This window comes from Mytilus californianus, unplaced genomic scaffold (assembly GCF_021869535.1).
Source record: "Mytilus californianus isolate M0D057914Y unplaced genomic scaffold, xbMytCali1.0.p SCAF_11, whole genome shotgun sequence".
Taxonomy (NCBI): domain Eukaryota; kingdom Metazoa; phylum Mollusca; class Bivalvia; order Mytilida; family Mytilidae; genus Mytilus; species Mytilus californianus.
The window spans coordinates 40,507,057-40,525,080 of NW_026262593.1; the positions used below are offsets into that span (position 1 = coordinate 40,507,057).

The following is an 18,024-nucleotide window of genomic DNA, read 5'->3' on the forward strand; positions in this document are numbered from 1 at the left end:
CTGCCCTTTGTTACTAAAACATGAGTATGCAGGAAAACACCTAATTGAATATGTTAACCAACTTTAATTGAATTGAGGTTTGCAATGAAGTAAGATCCGTGATCATTGATACCATGAACAGTTACATCATACTACTTTAATCATATATTTTATAATTTCCATATGTGTCACTAAAACTAAAACATGCATTTTAAATTTTGATAACACAATTTGTCAGAAGCATTTCCTGAAGTCCCAATAATTAATCCTGCATTTGCATCAGTTAATCTACAACAGCAATGATAAGTGTACACAAAAAATTTGAATTTTCAGTATTCCAATCTCATATTAGACATTCCACACCCTTTTAATTTAATGATCTTTTTAATTAACTCACAAAAAATTGTCCCAGCAGACATTCCCAACCCTTCAAATTAATGATCTTTTATTATTAACTTACAAAAAACTTAATTCCAAACATTTAAGTCATATATATATGTATATTTTCAACCCACTACAAGTCATATTATATGATATAACTTTCGGCATTGTTAGCTCTCTTTAATAAACTATAACGCATTGAGATCTCCACCCCTAATACAATGTATATATATATATGTCCTGAATATGCATGAAATATTTGCCACTGGACATTTTATACATCATGACAAGATCCACTTATTGAAACATAAGAGAAAGAAGGAGATTACAACTATAAAAAGCTCCAACACAGGAGACAAGTCCTTTTAGGGTGTATTCTTTCAACCCCTCCCCTTCCCCCAAACAAAAATGAAAAAAGAAAAGAAAATAGAAAAAAAATACTTCAGCCAAGCTCCCACTTATAACTCAATACTGTATTTGTGCTTGTTTTCAGTTTTAATTTCATGCCATTTACTTGTTACCCATTAGTTTAATTTTAGTGTTAAATAAGAAAATGCTATGTCACAGTAGTTTATGTAACATTTGAAATTCAAGGGCAGTAATTCAACCATCATTGATTTTTGTGAAGTAACTAATAAATCATGTTTGTCACTGAGCACTTTTATAAAATAAAATGATTTTTTTTTTTATTTGAATTTTTTAGCTGTATGTTAAATGCTACTGAATATACTTTGAAAATATTGACTTTTTTTTTCTAGTGCATATGTACTTCATGCTGACCTCTCTCTCTTATAAATCATTATCTATATAACTGATCTTCTGCAGACAGACACAGATTTTATTTTCACAACACCTGGGAAGTTTTTCTACCTGTAAAACACCTGTTATCAAACAACTTTCATCAGTCGATTGTTGGTACAGGTGAAAATTCACTGATGCAAAAATCTCACATTAAAATTAGGGTATTATATAACTCTCACATGAACACCTTTGGTTGTATCAGACAGGGATATAATGTTAGAAGAGATAAATTTGTCTGTGCATAAAAACTATCAATAAGAATATGCAGGATTAGGCCAAGCTACTAAAATGAATACATTTTTATATAAAGAAAAAAAAGCTGATTTTTTTTTAAAGCAAAGACATCATTAGCTCTCTTTAATGGATTAAAAAGAAATGAGATCTCCACCCCTAATATATACATGTAGGAGTATATGTATTTATTATTGACATTAGTTTGACCTTGTAGAATGTATAATTATAAAACCATATTGTGTTGATGGGACATTAGATTTCATACCTCATGTTGGGGGATCGCATAGCTCTATGAAAGTAAAAGAATACTTGCAACATCTCTTTGAGGGGACTAAATTTCTTTCTGCCTCAATCCAAAATACACTGTCCACCCACTTTGCAAAACTTAAAATAAATAATATAAACCCATATAACTCAAGTTATTTGAGTCAATGAGACAGCAATCCATCAACACAAATTCACCAGAGAAAATTTTATGTTGAACCAAAGATTCATAATTTATGTTTAAAATGTGCTTTCCAATTATTTATTTTAGATTGCTATATATACTGAGTACATATCTTCCCAATGTTCACACTGCATGAACTTTTCTCGAGTTTTATGGGTTTTTCACAGTCCAGGAGAAAGAGAATGTATGACATCATAAGCCTATGTAAATGAAGTTGCCTTAGAAAATAGCGTTAACAGATTATCAATGGTCTTTCAAAACCGAGGCTATTTCTTGGCTATATCTCATTTAAGTTTGTTCACACCCTTAAGAGATTGTAGACAAGGAACTCCCTCTTATTTGAAGAACCATCAATAACCAATAATTCTTTCATAGCTGCAAAAGAGAAGTCACCTTAAGAACTTCAAATCTTATATCATAAACATAAAAGATATTACAACAATTCTGCATTACTGCATCATTTGCATTAAATGTCAGAAGCATCACTTACATGTAAGAAAACAATATCTTAATGAGTTATCCAGCTGATCCGCAGCAAATTACAAAGAAAATTATTATAATGTCAAAGTCTCACAAAATCAATTCATTGCAAGGGAATACCACTTTTGCCAATTTCCATTATTTGAAGAGGTGAATTTTCTATTGATTTGGTCCATCCCCTAAAAAGGACCACATACAAGCTCTGATGTTAGCCTATGATAAAAAAAAAATTGGCAATTTTCATTACGCAAAGAGGTGAATTTTCTATTGTTTTGGTCCCTCCCTCAAAGAGAGACACACTTTGGCTATAACAAAATAAAATGTCACTTTCCATTATTCAAAGAGGTGAATTTTCTATTAATTTGGTCCCTCCCCTAAAAAGTAACACACCTATGCTTTGATATTGAGCTTTAAGAAAGAAAAAAAAAGCCAATTTCAGTAATTCAAAGAAGTGGATTTTCAATTAATTTGGTCCCTCATATAATAAAAACTTACCTGTAAAGCCCAGATGCTAGTTAACGATCAGCAGCCCTTTCAAAGCAAGAAGTCTTTAATAATTTCAATTTTCCTTAGAAATAATACATTTTGAAAAAAACATGTCTGGTTTCAGTGGGAAAAGGAGGAGAACTGAGACCCTACCTTGAACTTATAACGGGCCTGGTTAGTGCTTTTGCCAATATAATATATTATTCCAATTTCAAATCGTAAGGCTTCATCTAATTTCTCTCCAAAAAGAAAAAAAACAGAGGCAGCACTTAAATGTTTACACCTTGTGGAATTAATTATATACATGCACTGCCATTTATTTTTTAAATGTAATATATTGCCAATATTACAGAATAATGTAGAGGTCTTACAATGAATATAATGATATGCACTCTGCAGTGAAAATTGAGTATTTCGGCTAAAATTCAAAGGGACAAATGAAAAAAATTGATATTGTTCACTTCCATATAAAAGAATTTTCATGAAAGGTATCACTTGGCTTATGTTATAGATTTAGTTACTAAAATCGAAATTTGACAGGACCAGCAATATAGATTCAGTGACTTCAGTCAGAAAATAGCAAATGCCGATCCAGGATATTGAAAAAAGGGGCCCCCCAAACTAGGCAACTTTTGGAGTAGGACATGTAAAAAGTCTATGCATTAGCCATATATGTAGCTTCATAAGGGGGAGAAGGGGGAGGCCTGGGCCCCTGTTTCCCCTTAAAATAATGAATGGAATCTGAAATTGAGCTCATTGAATTTTACTACAAGTAGAAAGTTGAATTCAACTTTTCCCTTTTAAATCTTCCAGGAAACAGTGAACCTAGAGTTAAGAATTTCTTGCCATCTAATTTGTTGTTTTTTGGTCATTAAATTATTATTGATGGCTGACAGGTTGATACGACATAAAGTTGTGGTAAAAAAACCCGCAAGAATAATACCATGTCTTTCTTAGGGGCATTTTTAGAGAATATTTTTGTATTTGCGGTTTATATATGTTTTACCAAAAACAACATTGTGAAGAAAAAATAAGGCCGTGAATATATTTTTTTCATTACTATATTATTTAAAAGATTTTTCTAACATTTTTACAAAGATAAATTGATATTTGGTTATTGTATGCTCAATGTCAAGTAACAAATATTTCATGCCCTATTTTTGATGATTAAATATATAAATCAATTATTAATAGATATATTCTGAATGATAAGTGGATGGTATGTCTTATTCATTTTTATGCCCGCGCCGTAGCCATGGGGGCATTAAGTTTTATCCTTGTCCGTCTGTACGTACGTCCCAAAATTGGTTTCCGTTCTCATACTTGAGTTTGCCTCAACCAAATGTTATGAAACTTATACATGATGCTTATTACCACAAAACACAGATCAAGATCTAATTTTGGTGGCGTCACTTTAACTGTTCTAGAGTTATGCCCCTTTATAAATGGAAAAATTGCAAATTTTTTAGTTTCCGTTCTCTAACTTAAGTTTGTTTCAACCAAATGTTATGAAACTTATACACAATGCTTATTACCACAAAACACAGATCAAGATTGAATTTTGGTGGCGTCACTTTAACTGTTCTAGAGTTATGCCCCTTTATAAATGGAAAAATTGCAAAATTTTTAGTTTCTGTTCTCTAACTTAAGTTTGTTTCAACCAAATGTTATGAAACATATACACAATGCTTATTACCACAAAACACAGATCAAGTTTGAATTTTGGTGGCGTCACTTTAACCATTCTAGAGTTATGCCCCTTTAAAAATTGGAATAATTGCAAAATTTTTCGTTTCCGTTCTCTAACTTAAGTTTGCCTCAACCAAATGTTATAAAACTTATACACAATGCTTATTACATAAAAACACAGATCAATTTTGAATTTTGGTGGCGTCACTTTAACCGTTCTAGAGTTATGCCCCTTTATAAATGGAAAAATTGCAAAATTTTTCGTTTCCGTTCTCTTACTTAAGTTTGCCTCAACCAAATGTTATGAAACTTATACACAATGCTTATTACCACAAAAAACAGGACTAGTTTGAATTTTGGTGCTGTCACTGTAACCGTTCTAGAGTTATGCCCCTTTATAAATGGAAAAATTGCAAAAATTTTATTTTCTTCTTAATATCAAGTAATTTTTAAAATTGGAGTTATCTTCCTTTGTCCATGATTATAGTTGAATCAACTACAATCAATGCTTTATACAATGCAATGTTTAATTTTGACTTCCACTGATAAAACACAGATCAAGTTGAATTTGGGTAGTGTCACTTTAACCATTATTGAGTTATGCTCCTTTAGAAATTGAAAGATCGCAAAATTTTTAGTTTCCATTCTGTAACTTAAGTTTGCTCCAACCAAACATTATGAAACCTATACACAATATTCATTAGCACAAAACTAAGATCAAGTACAAATTTTTTGATTCCGTTTTCTAACTTTAGTTTGCCTCAACCAAATTTTATGAAACTTATACACAATGCTTATTACTACATAATACAGATTAAGTACGAAATTTGGTGGCGACACTTTTACCATTCTTGAGTTATGTCCCTTTCTAAACATAAAAATTGCTGAATTTTTCGTTTCCGTTCTCTTACTTTAGTTTGTCTCAACCAAATGTTATAAAACTTATACACAACCGTTCTAGAGTTATGCGTGTTTTCAAATAGAAAAATTGCTGAATTTTTAGTTTCTGTTCTCTACTTAAGTTAGCCTCAACCAAATGTTATGAGACTTGCAACCACAAAACTCAGATCAAGTTCAAATTTGGGTAGCGTCACTTTTATCGTTCTTGAGTTATGTCCCTTTATAACTATATGATATGCAAGCGGGGCATCATCTGTGTCCACATGTGGACACTATCCACATTTATTTAGCTATATATTCCATGTATTTGCATAAATTTGAATTTTGGCACACAGAACAAATGGGAGAAAAAGAATTTGTTTTAACTATATATAATGAGTTAAAAACAAAGATTTGTAAGATAAATATTAAAGAAAATTTCTTAATTTGAAGGCCATTAATTTACCTATTAATATGAATAATACTAAATGATTAGGAGGCACGGGCTCTTTCTACAAAAAATCTTGCTACAGTATTTGGTAGTAGGTTAAACTGAAACAGTAATGATTTAAGAGTATTTTTTGTCGTAAGATTTTTTGTGAAATGAGTGGCAGAATGAATCCTAGATATTTATGTCAAGTGTATTATATTGTATATAAATATAATAGTATGATTTATCTGAATAAATATTGTTTAAACTAATACTAAATGATATCTTCAGTTGGACCCTATTGAACAATTGCAGTTCTATAATAGTTTACTTTAATTGACAGTGAACCAGGTCAGCTTTATAACAGTATATCTATGAATTGATAATGCTAGGCTAAATTTAAAAGTGTTTTTTTAATGCAAATTTCAGATTTTGATGTAGATATGATGAACAAAATATGAAGAAATCTGTCTGTAATTGAATTAAAATGTGCAATGATATTTGATCACATTTTTCATTTCCTGGGTTCAAACCTCTTGAATTTTTGGAATTTATAATTGGACAGATTGATTTAACAGTTTAACAAGTTTTGAATAAAAAATTGACTTTTAGGAAAAATAGAGTTTCTTTAATTACTAGGTGTCGTGATGTCATTTAAATCACTGTTGACAATGCGTCTTTTTCTTCAAATAATGGACATTTAAATTTTCACAAAAAATTGAAAAGAACTGTTTGACTGACAATGCAAGATATTTAATGATAAAATCTACATCCTTTTTCATTTAATAAAGAAAGTTTGTTTAGCTGCTGATAGAGAGAAGGATATTTTTAATGACAGAAAAAGATGGAAGAAAGAAATGTCATATTTTCAATTAGAGTTATTCCCCATTGTAGAGGAATGTTCAAAATTGACTATGCTTGGCCTAGGTGTAAAAACTGCACATAAACGGCTGCACAACTAGGGCTGATTATGTAATAGCTGTTGTGTAAAAACCACATGTATGTTTCTTGTCAGAATACACACCCAATTGATATAGGGTAACAGGAGAAAAAAAAAACGGGGACTAAAACACTTAAGGTCCAATTCATGGTCCAATTAAGGAGAAATAGACATCTTTTTAATGATTGACAGATGAAGAAGGGATTTAGATGAATTTGTCATTACGTGGTCCTATTTCAGGTATGTCGTCAATTTCACTATTACTCAAAATCAATATCTTGTGATATAATGTAAATAGTTGGCAAAAATAGATGATTTAATTATATAGATCATATTCAGTATGTCTAACAAGGAAATCTTCTATACCTATCTTCATACATGTATATAAGGATTAGTCCATAGTATTACATGTACTGAGGCCAAATGAAAGGTTAAGATTAAAACTGAGGAGCTGAAAGGAGATTTTTTTATTTTTAAGTAGCTTTTTGACTTTTAATAAAAAGAAGTATGTAAGAAAAGTAAACCAGCTTTATTAGATGTTCATGTGAAGTACTTTTTGTTATTTGTACTTGGTTTAAGATTAGAGAATTTACTATGTTATTACAATACAAATTGAAGGACAAATATTGACATGTTTTCTTATAAGATATGTTTCATACATTATAGATACCAAAGGAGTGAAACTCTGCTTTTCAGTAGATATTTCATGGTATAAGGCATGCTCAGAGACTGCTATATATATATTTCAACCAAGTACATTTTCCTGAGACAAATTTTAAAATGCACGATTGTTAATTTTTTTCAGGAAAATACCACATCTGAGCATGCCTAGTGGAGAGTTGTCTCATTGGCAATCATACCACATCTTCTTATTTTTATGCTGTGCTTATTATCCTAAACTGATCTGTTAAATTTCAACTGACTATAAGATATTAAAAAAGTGAAATTTGAATTGGTCAACAAAAAATTGATAATAGTGAAATTGGAGTATCCCTCAAAGAAACAGCCACCCAACATTACAAAAAATCAAAAGACCTCTAGAGGTCATTAATATGGTTTTTGTCGAGCCTGCAAAATTTATTTCGGGAAAGCGAGACATAGCGATCATAGATTCTGTCAGCGGCGGCGTCAACATTTAGGTTCAGTCTGTGGTTAAAGTTTTTTTGGACATCAATAACTTTGTCAAACCTACATGGAATCAGATGAAATTTGGACAGAAGCTTGTTTATGACCAAAATACAGTATCCAGAGCAAAATTTGGAAAATATTTATTTTCATTTTTCCGTATTTTACTGATAAATAGACTTAATTTTTTTACAGTTAACATTCATATTCAGTCTAAGGTTAAAGTTTTTCAGTCATCAATAACTTTGTCAAACCTTCATGGAATTTGATGAAATTTGGACAGAAGCTTGTTTATGACCAAAGTACAGTATCAAGCAGTGGCGGATCCAGAAATTTTCATAAGTGGGGGCCCACTGACTGCCTAAGAGGGGGCCCGCTCCAGTCATGCTTCAGTGATTCCCTATATAATCAACCAATTTTTTCCAGAATAGGGGGGGCCTGGCCCCCTGAAAAACCCTCTAAATCTGCCTCTGTCAAGAGCAAAATTTTGAAAAGATTTATTTTGATTTTTATCATTGATAAATGGACTTAGTTTTCTTTACATTTAACAAATAGATCGTCTGGGGTTAAAGTTTGTTACACATCAAATACTTTGTCAAACCTTCATAGAATTTTATGAAACTTTTTTATGATTAAGAGATAATGTCTGAAGCACACTTTTGGAATTATATTTTCATTTTCAGTATTTTTCTGATAGATGGACTTTTTTTTATAGTTAACATTTACTGACAGTCTGGGATTAAAATTTTTTGACATGATAAGTTTGTTAACCTTCATGGATTGTTGTGAAACTTGGACAGAAGCTAATCTTAAAGACCAAGAAATAGCATCTAAAGAGAAAGTTTGAATCTTTTTTAACATTCTGTATTTTACTGATGAATGGACTCACTTTTTATTAATTGATGTCTATACAATAATTATGTCAAGATCTAAAAACTGTTTTATCCTCACTTTTCAATGTGAAATGTACATCCTGTTAATATTTGTTACCTTGTAAACAATTTTTTTATGTATATACGTAGATCCTGTTATTGTCTTAAGAAAAAATTCTGAGATACTTAGTCTATTTTATATCCCTCAGGGACATGGTTGACCATTCTGTGACTGTTAAAAATGTCTGTGTTCTAGATTCTTAATAGTATTGATTGAAAATACAGACATGTAGGAAAAAAAAGTGTCATTATAAGACCTACATTTTATGGTGTAAATCAGTTATTGATTGAAATTGGTGTAGATGTATACAGCTAATGCTATGACACTGCACCAGCTGCCATATTATACCTACTTGTAGTCTGCTGCTGAAAGATTTGTTTAAGGCCAAGTGAGCTATTGCTGTCGTCGTAAACTTTTTCAAAGATGTTCTTCTCTTAAACTACTGATCCAATTTTAACCAAACGTGGGTTGAATGATCCTCATGGTATCCAGTATAGAGTTTGTATTACCCCCGTTTTCAGTAAAAAAACATGGCCACCATGGCTAAGAATAGACAAGGGTAAAATGCTTTTTGATTTGAACGTCACTGATGAGTCTTTTGTAGACGAAACACACATCTGGTGTACAAACTTTTAATCCTGGTATCTTTGATTTTTTTATTAATTGTCTTAAATCTTGAAAACCATAATAGACACTGCATTTGTCAGGTTAAGTTCTAGCTGTGTTAATGTCCACTTCAAAAATTTGAGGTTTGCTAACAACATTCCCCCCCTCCCCCTGACATTTATAAGGTGTTTCATGTACAATTATTAGATTTTGGTTTGTTTTTACCTAAGTGAAACTAAGTGAACTACAGAGCTGAGTGCATATATCAATGAATTATAATTGATTGATTGATTGTTGGTGTTTTATGCCACTGTCATCACTATTGGCTATATGGTGGTGGTCAGTATTTATTGAAAGAGGAAGGCGGAGAGAGCCACCAACCTTCTGTAGGAAAACTGACAATCCTTATCAATTAAGATTGGAATAGAACGCTTCTGCCATGTGCCGGGTTCAAATTCACAACCACAGTGTTGACAGACTAGTGTTACAGTAGATGAACTACTGTAAATTCAGAAATTATTGTGAGGTTTTTATTAATGCGAATAATGCGACTAGGCGAGTATCGCAATAATAAGAACTCGCATTTTGATAACTAAAACATAGATCTGTATGTAGATCTTTCTGAAATCGCAATAATTAAAATCGCATTCTCATCCATTTTTGAAAAATCGCAATAATAAATGCACGCAATAATTTCTGAATTTACAGTAGTCAATTGAATTTACAAGGTTATTTTAATTATGACTTACATAATTTTTCTTGCTGACCGAGAGAATCTCACTGATTTGGTACCATATGAAATGTGAATGAAGTCAAGATATGGTGTATTATTGGAAAAATACTTTGAAAAAATCTCAGCTTCATCAAGTTTATATTCAAGTGTGAAGTAAACACATGATAAACAAATATTATTATTCCTCTGAAGTATGTCAATGTTATAATATTTGTTCCACCTAACAGAAGTTCCCCTGGAAACTTGTTATAAACAATGCCATAATATCTGTTTTGTCTAACAGAAGCTCCCCTGGAAACTTTGCTATAAACAATGTCATAATATTTGTTCCACATAACAGAAGTTCCCCTGGAAACTTGTTATAAACAATGCCATATCTGTTTCGTCTAAACAATATATATTCCACTTGAATGATATACAGGGGTACACCCCAGGGTTCATCCCCAGGGTTCATCCCCAGGGTTCATCCCCACCCTCTGGTATTTGAGAATGCTGTTTAGTGGTCATGATCCCTTACCCATTAAACCATATATATTACATTTTGTCATGCCAAGATGATTTGAACAATATTCAGGGTTATTCTCCTGGGGTCACACCCACCCTCTGCCATTTGAGAATGTTCTTAATGTTGGTGGTCAAGATCTCCTCCCCTAACCTCTGCCATTTGAGAATGTTCTTAATGTTAGTGGCCAAGATCCCCTCCCCTAAACTATATATATTCCAGTTTGTCATGCCAAGACAATTTGAATGATATACAGGGTTAGTCTGCAGGATTTACCCCACCCCCTACCATTTGAGAATGTTCTTTTTTCTTGTAAATGGTTGAGATCCCCACCCCTCAACCATATTTATTCCTGTGTGTTAGTGAAAATGATTTGATTGATACATAGAGTGGATCCCCAGAGGTTACTCCCACCCCCTGTCATTTGAGAATGTTCAAATGTTTTGTTAGTGGCCAAGATCCCCTCCCCTAAACCATATATATTCCAGTGTGTCATGCCATGATGATTTGAATGATATGCTATTATGGAATTGTTTGTGGATTTTTTTTATATTATCTTGAAAACACTAATGGAAAGTGAGAAATTGTAAACAGTAAGATTGATGAACAAGCCAAAATCAGATCTTCAAATCATTTCAGTAATCTTTGAAGTTGTGATGACTTCTTAGTGGAGGGTCATTTAATTAAATAAGAAATGGGTTGGTAGGCTTAAATATTTTGCAAAGAATTTGATCCTTGTTTTTTTTTCTTCTTAAATAATTTAGATATGATTGTGATACTGAAGAAAAAGAATCCTTGATTTCACTTGAAAGTTCTCACAAAGCTGTATACTTGAAAATAAGTAATTTGTATTTTAAAAAAAAAAATTTATTGTAAAAAAGGTAAAAATGAATATCAATTAGTAGTTTTACTAATGAAATGTGAGTTTGTAAGTTGATAGAACTTGGGGTATAAAAAATTGTCATTTAAAAGACTGACCAGTGATAAAAAAATGCAATGAATGGATTGTTGATAAATTGCTCATCAATGTAATTGTAGATATTGATTAGGTTGTTTCTTCATAAGGTAAAATTTGGGTTATCTCTCTTTGTTAACAAAATACCACATAAAATCAACAATATAATGTAAATGTGCTCATTTCAAAAAATATCTTGAAAATTAGGATCAGAGGTTATACTGAATTGTTCTTTAGATAATATGAGCAAATTTTAATTGTAAGATTTTTATAAAGAATTGAGATTTATTATCTTTAAAGAAAAAAAAGATGCTCGGCTCCAGAAATGTTCAAATTAGCCAGACTTGACCTGTTCTTAAAGGTCAATGACCTAAATGGTAGACAGATATTAAGGTCTCAAATATTTTTTTACATAAATAATTTCGATTGTTTTTTTAATAGTCATTTTGCACTAATTATTGTTTAGCAATGTTTTTCCTGTGATACAACTGCCACTCCAGTATTATATGATAGTCTGGAGGGCTCTCAGACTTCCCATATTAATGCCTCCGGGAGATATTGGCTCATGATCGCTAATCACTTTTTACCTGTGTTATTCACAGTAGTGATCAAGCTCAGAACTTATATTATGAAGAAATTCTATTCCATGACAAGTTATTTCATCATTTAATAACAATCATCATTTTCGCTTTAAAAATTAAAACTATTATTAAATTATGTAGAAAAAGTAATATTTCAGTAGGCAAACTTGTGCTTGATGACACTTTATCCTAAAATGCAAAATGATTGCTTGACAAATTAAAGTAGTTAAACTATTATTAGTTATATTCAAACACTTTTACTGGTATAAATTTTTTTTTAAATGGTGATTTTCTGCTTGTAGATGAATCAGGAATCACTCAAAACATATAATGAACTTAAAACTTCTGGTTTTCATTTCGTTTCTCAAAATCCAAAGTAGTATGGTCGATTCCTGAGAAATTTACTGTTTTTAGGTCATTAAAATCATTTCAATTTTAGACTGCTGCATTCCATAAATCAATCTTGAACGTTTTTAGAAAAACTAATCATCTCAAAATGACCTAAATTGGGCCTTCTTTTACTTTAGGGGTCCTGACATTTTTGGATTTTACTTTCGGGGTCCTAGTCCATAAATGTATGTTTTTTGTAATGATATTAAATATTCACTTCTTTACCTGTTGTAAGTGTATTAAATTTTACACCCTCACACCCTTTTATCTGATTTCTGTCGTATAGATATTGAGTAAAACTTTTATAAAAAACACATCACTTTCTTGTTTTTTCATGGACGGCGCCATTTTCTTGACTTCTTACTGTGCAGGTGTTTTGAAAAACCCGGGGAATATTTATACAAATTGTTTATGACGTCAATTGACAGTTATCAGGATTCTGTTTTGAGATCAGCTATTCCCAACGGATTTTTTCAGTTTTTTTAGAAATATATCCAGTCCAGCTAAGTGTTTGAAATGGGCGAGAAGTAATGGGTTGCTAAAAAAAACCAAATTTTAATTATTATAGGTAATTTTTAGTAAAAGAGTGCAATAATGCCTTCTTTTACTTTAGGGGTCCCACAACCTATATACAAGCAAATACTATATAAACAAGCAATACAACAGTATATAATAAAACAGCAGCACAATGCATTTTAAATACACTATATATTTTGGGACCCTCCATTTTTATTTAATAGTAATGTTGGGACCCTTAAAGTAAAAGAAGGCCCTAAATTGTGTGAAAAAATTTCAGGATCCTTAGTTACTGGTCATCAACGAGACATCAACCTAACAACACAATAACCCATTTAGACATTTAGTCTTCATCTTGAATAGGAAATGAAAAGAAAGACTTCTATTTCCAATGGTTCAATAGATACTGCCATCTGAGGGGAAAAGCAAGTTTAATGTTACTGGATTTTTTCTGTCTTGTTAATGATTAGGAGCTTGAAAACAGCCTTCAAATGGACTTTTATCTGGGTAAAAAATGACATATAATGACATATTACAAGGTACATTTGTATTCTGATTCATGACATATAATGACATAGTCTCTCCGTTATTTAAAAGGAAGTATTCTGTTTCCATACTTCCAAACATTACATGACATACAGTAACATAGTATCTGTACAAGTTAAAAATAACTTGACATATAATGACACAGTCTTGCATAAGTTACAAGGTATTCTGTCTCCATTCCTCCAAAAATGACATGACATAAAGTGACATAGTCTCAGCATAAGTTACAAGGTATTATGTCTCCATTCCTTCAAAAATGATATGGCATGTAATGACATAGTCTCTGCATAAGTTACAAAGTATTCTGATCCCATTCCTAAAAAAAATGACATGACATTTATGACATAGTATCTCCATAAGTAAAAAGATTTTCTGATTCCATTCATCCAAAAAATCATATGACATATAATGACATAGTATCTCCATTATTTACTTGGAATTTTTTTTCCATTCATCCAAAGAATGATGGGCCTTTGTTACTGAGTGGTCTAAGTAGTTCAACTACTGTATCACTATCCTGTCAACACTTAGGTTGTGAGTTCAAACCCTGCACCTGGCAGGTGCGTTTGACTCCCATCTTAATTGACTAGGAATGTCAGTGTTCCTAACGAAGGTTGGTGGTTCTCTCTGGGCACTCAGCTTCCTCCACCTATAAAAACTAGCCGTCACGAAATAGCCAAGGTGTTGAAAGTGGCGTTTAACACCAAAAATCAGTCAATCAATCTAAAGAATGACATAACATAGTCTCTCCATTAGTAAAAAACTATTCTGATTCAATGAAGTTGATTGATTCAGTCAGCTCGTTAGTTACAATGTATTTTCTTTTCTTTTATCCCTACGAGGAAGTACAGTATGCATGTTTGTACATGAAAGAAAAAAATCCATCTCATATAGTTTGTTTTTATTATGTAATTGAGAAACATATCATTAAATATTCTCCCATGGAATTAATTATAGTTAGAAATATCGACTCTCTGTTGAAAACCACTAGACAGTGAAAAAATAATGCTTTTGGTGACTATGCTCCATCTCAGATCAGCCATGAAATATAAAACTTTTTATGGAGTTTTTATGCAGTTTTTATATGCAATAAATATATATGAATTGTCACATGCATTTGCTCCAGTGTTAAGTAGAGTAAAAATAAAAAATTCTATTATATTACGCAATGATATTCAGTATTGAACAGATGACTGTAAGGAGATAGTAACTAATGTTTTCATGAATTAAACTGAGGAAATAAACCTTTGTATGGGAGTCTAGAGTGATGCATTAAATGATATTCATGTGATTTGATAGAAATTTGTAGGGTTTATTTGTAGGTGGAAGCAACCAATCAACTGCATGAAAACATCAGCAAAAAAAAAACCACATTTAGAGGTCAAAGTACAACAAACTTTTCTCATTTCCGTGGAGATTATTTGTCCCTGTCCCCTCAGTCATGGTCTACTGACTTTGAAACTTTTGCATAGTTTACATGTTAATGTTTGATAAGTCAATGATATTTGGTATGCAGTTGTACAAGCATTGGCACTTTTCATATCCATGGAGATTATTTGGTTATTAACTTTAAAACAATTTCATAGTCTACATGTTAGTTTATGATCAAGTCAATTTAAGAAAAACTACTAATGGTAAGTCTATGATATTTGGTATTCAATTGTATAAGCATTGGCACTTCTCATTTCCATGGAAATTATTTGTCCCAGCCCCCTCAGTCATGGTTTATTAAGTCTCCCAAACGAAGTTTGGGAAGACTTATTGGTTTTGCTCAGTTCTTATTATTATTATTATTCTTCTTCTTCTTCTTCCGCCGCTTTTAAATTTGAACTTGTCCGCACCCGTTCTCCAAAACCGCTTGTCAGATTAATTTAGGGTTTCACAATATGTTAGACTAACATGTCTAGTGGTGCAATCAGGGTTATGTTTGTGCAATGGGGTTTATAAAGGGGTACTTTGATTGGCAAAAAGAAAAGAGGGTTTTACTATAGAACCCTATGGGATTTTATTTTTTAAAATTTTCAAATGATTATAAATTGAAAACCTTTTGTGATACCTACAATCTTTTTAATTGAAAATGTTCTAAATGATAAAGCACATTAAATGAAATACAGGGTTAGTCCCCAGGGGTCACCCCCACCCCCTGCCATTTAAGAAAGTTCTAATATCTTGTAAATGGTCGAGATCCCCACCCCTAAACCATATATATTCTGGTTTGTCATGATAAAGCACATCAAATGAAATACAGGGTTAGTCCCCAGGGGTCACCCCCACCCCCTGCCATTTAAGAAAGTTCTAATATCTTGTAAGTGGTCAAGATCCCCACCCCTTAACCATATATATTCTGGTTTGTCATGCTATGATGGTTTGAATGATATACAGGGTTAGTCCCCAGGGGTCATCCTGACCCCCTGCCATTTGAGGAAGTTCTAATATCTTGTAAATGGTCGGGTCCCCACCCCTAAACCATATATATTCTGGTTTGTCATGATAAAGTACATCAAATGAAATACAGGGTTAGTCCCCAGGGGTTCCCTCCACCCCCAATGTTCTAGTATCTTGTAAATGGTCGAGATCCCCACCCCTAAACCATATATATTCTGGTTTGTCATGCCAAGATAATTTGAATGATATACAGGGTTAGTCCCCAGGCATCACTAATGCATATAACTTTACTGGACCAAACAAAATTTCACTTGACTTTGTCGAATGTCAGGCAACACTGGGAATTACGAATTATGGGAGCTTCGTTTGGGAGACTTCGTAGCAGCATCCTGTTACAATCATTTCTTGTTGACTTTGAAACTTCAGCATAGTTTACCTGTTAAAGTTTGTGATTTGGTCAGTTTAAAGGAAACCACTTATGATAAGTCAATGATATTTAGTATGCAGTTGTATTAACATTTGCATATCTTATATATCAGAAATTAATTTGGCTCTTTGACTTTGAGTATTTTGTGTAATTTATTTGTTAAAGTATTGTTTTTTTAATTTCAACATTTGCATTTCACTATCAAAATTATCTACAGGTGAGACATATCTCTGTGTCAACAGTTTATGGTTTAAGTTAGTTTAAAGTTTTCAACATGAAATTTGGTACTCTTATTTATTACTATTTTAATATATATGTCAAATTAGGGTTCTTTCCAAGAATTCACAGTTCATTGAACATGTTAATGTGATAATGCAGGCAGGACATGGTGTGTTACAGACACATATTATTGTTGTATTTTTTTTTCATTTTTGCTGTCTTATTGATGGTTACGCCCAAATTTCTATTTATTTATATTAAAAATTTTGACTGTTTAATTGTTGAAAAGGTAAACTACAGTAAAAAAATAAAAAAGATAAGGAAAACATTTGCCTGACATCTAGATATCCCATTAAATATTCAGGAATAGTCGCAAAAAAAGAAGGTATAATAATTCAACTTTTTTGATTGCTTGAATAAAGTTAAAAAGTCAAAGCTTTTATAATATGTTGATAAGATTCATTAGATGGTCACAAGAAATAAGTCAGATATGTAGCTGATAACACATTTCAATTATTTCTTAACTAATTACTCTTAACTGGACCCCTGTTGTGTTTACTCAACGTACACTAATAACAGGTACTGCCTAAATCCCATGGTCAGCTTTTGGTCTACGTAATTTAATAATTTAGATGAGACTAGTGCATCATGTGATGTGTTTATTGTGTATTATATTGACAGGAACTCAAACGAGAAATTAGCACATTTATATCCTTACTGAGTTCTCAAGGAAATGAAAGATGCCGGTTCAGTTTGTCAAGAATATGATAACACGCTCATGAGGCATTTATCTTCGCTACCACCATGGGGTTAATTAACAGATAATTCTTTATTTTGCGGCATCACGTACAGTATTAACATTTGAGGTCAAGTTGTCAAAAGTTCATGTCAATATAATTGGTCAATTTCGTAGGGAATCGTTGAAGTTGTAAGACTCATCCTATTAATGCCAAGGTGACAATGGCTCCAACCCGTTCCTTTGGTGTGGAGATTTAGATAGAATGACGGACCAGTTTATAATTACTCTTGGCCTTCTGCATTTGAGGAGCCTGGGTGGCAGAGTGGTCTAAGTAGTTTATCTATTATATCATCTGCCTGGCAACACTGAGGTGGTGAATTCAAACCCAGCACTTGGCAGGTGCATTAGATTCCATTCTCTAATTTTTGTGCTATTTTCATATTTCTTGAGCAGTATGAGAAAAATGTTTATCCTCACTAGTGAAATATCTGTTCTCAAGCAAATGATTGGTCGAAATTTAATTATGACGTTGAATGTTTCTTGATTTCTTCTGAATTTCCTATTGTGACGTCCTGAAAAAAGGCAGCCATGCCTGATGACATCACGTATAAAGAACACAA

At 32.1% G+C, this 18,024-nt stretch overlaps 1 protein-coding gene across 5 annotated transcripts in view; it reads left to right on the top strand.

The window, feature by feature from the left end:
- LOC127720077 (zinc finger protein rotund-like) overlaps positions 1–18,024 on the top strand; it is a 180,253-nt gene that overhangs the window by 95,506 nt on the left and 66,723 nt on the right. Inside the window, exon 1 of one of the 5 annotated variants that reach the window (XM_052226480.1) lies at positions 6,722–6,987. The exons of the other annotated variants lie outside the window; for them this stretch is intronic. Within the exon in view, the coding sequence (XP_052082440.1) occupies positions 6,957–6,987 (31 nt within the window). The 5' untranslated portion in view covers positions 6,722–6,956. Of the gene's footprint in view, positions 1–6,721; positions 6,988–18,024 lie in introns of those variants that run through there. 5 annotated transcript variants of the gene reach the window in all.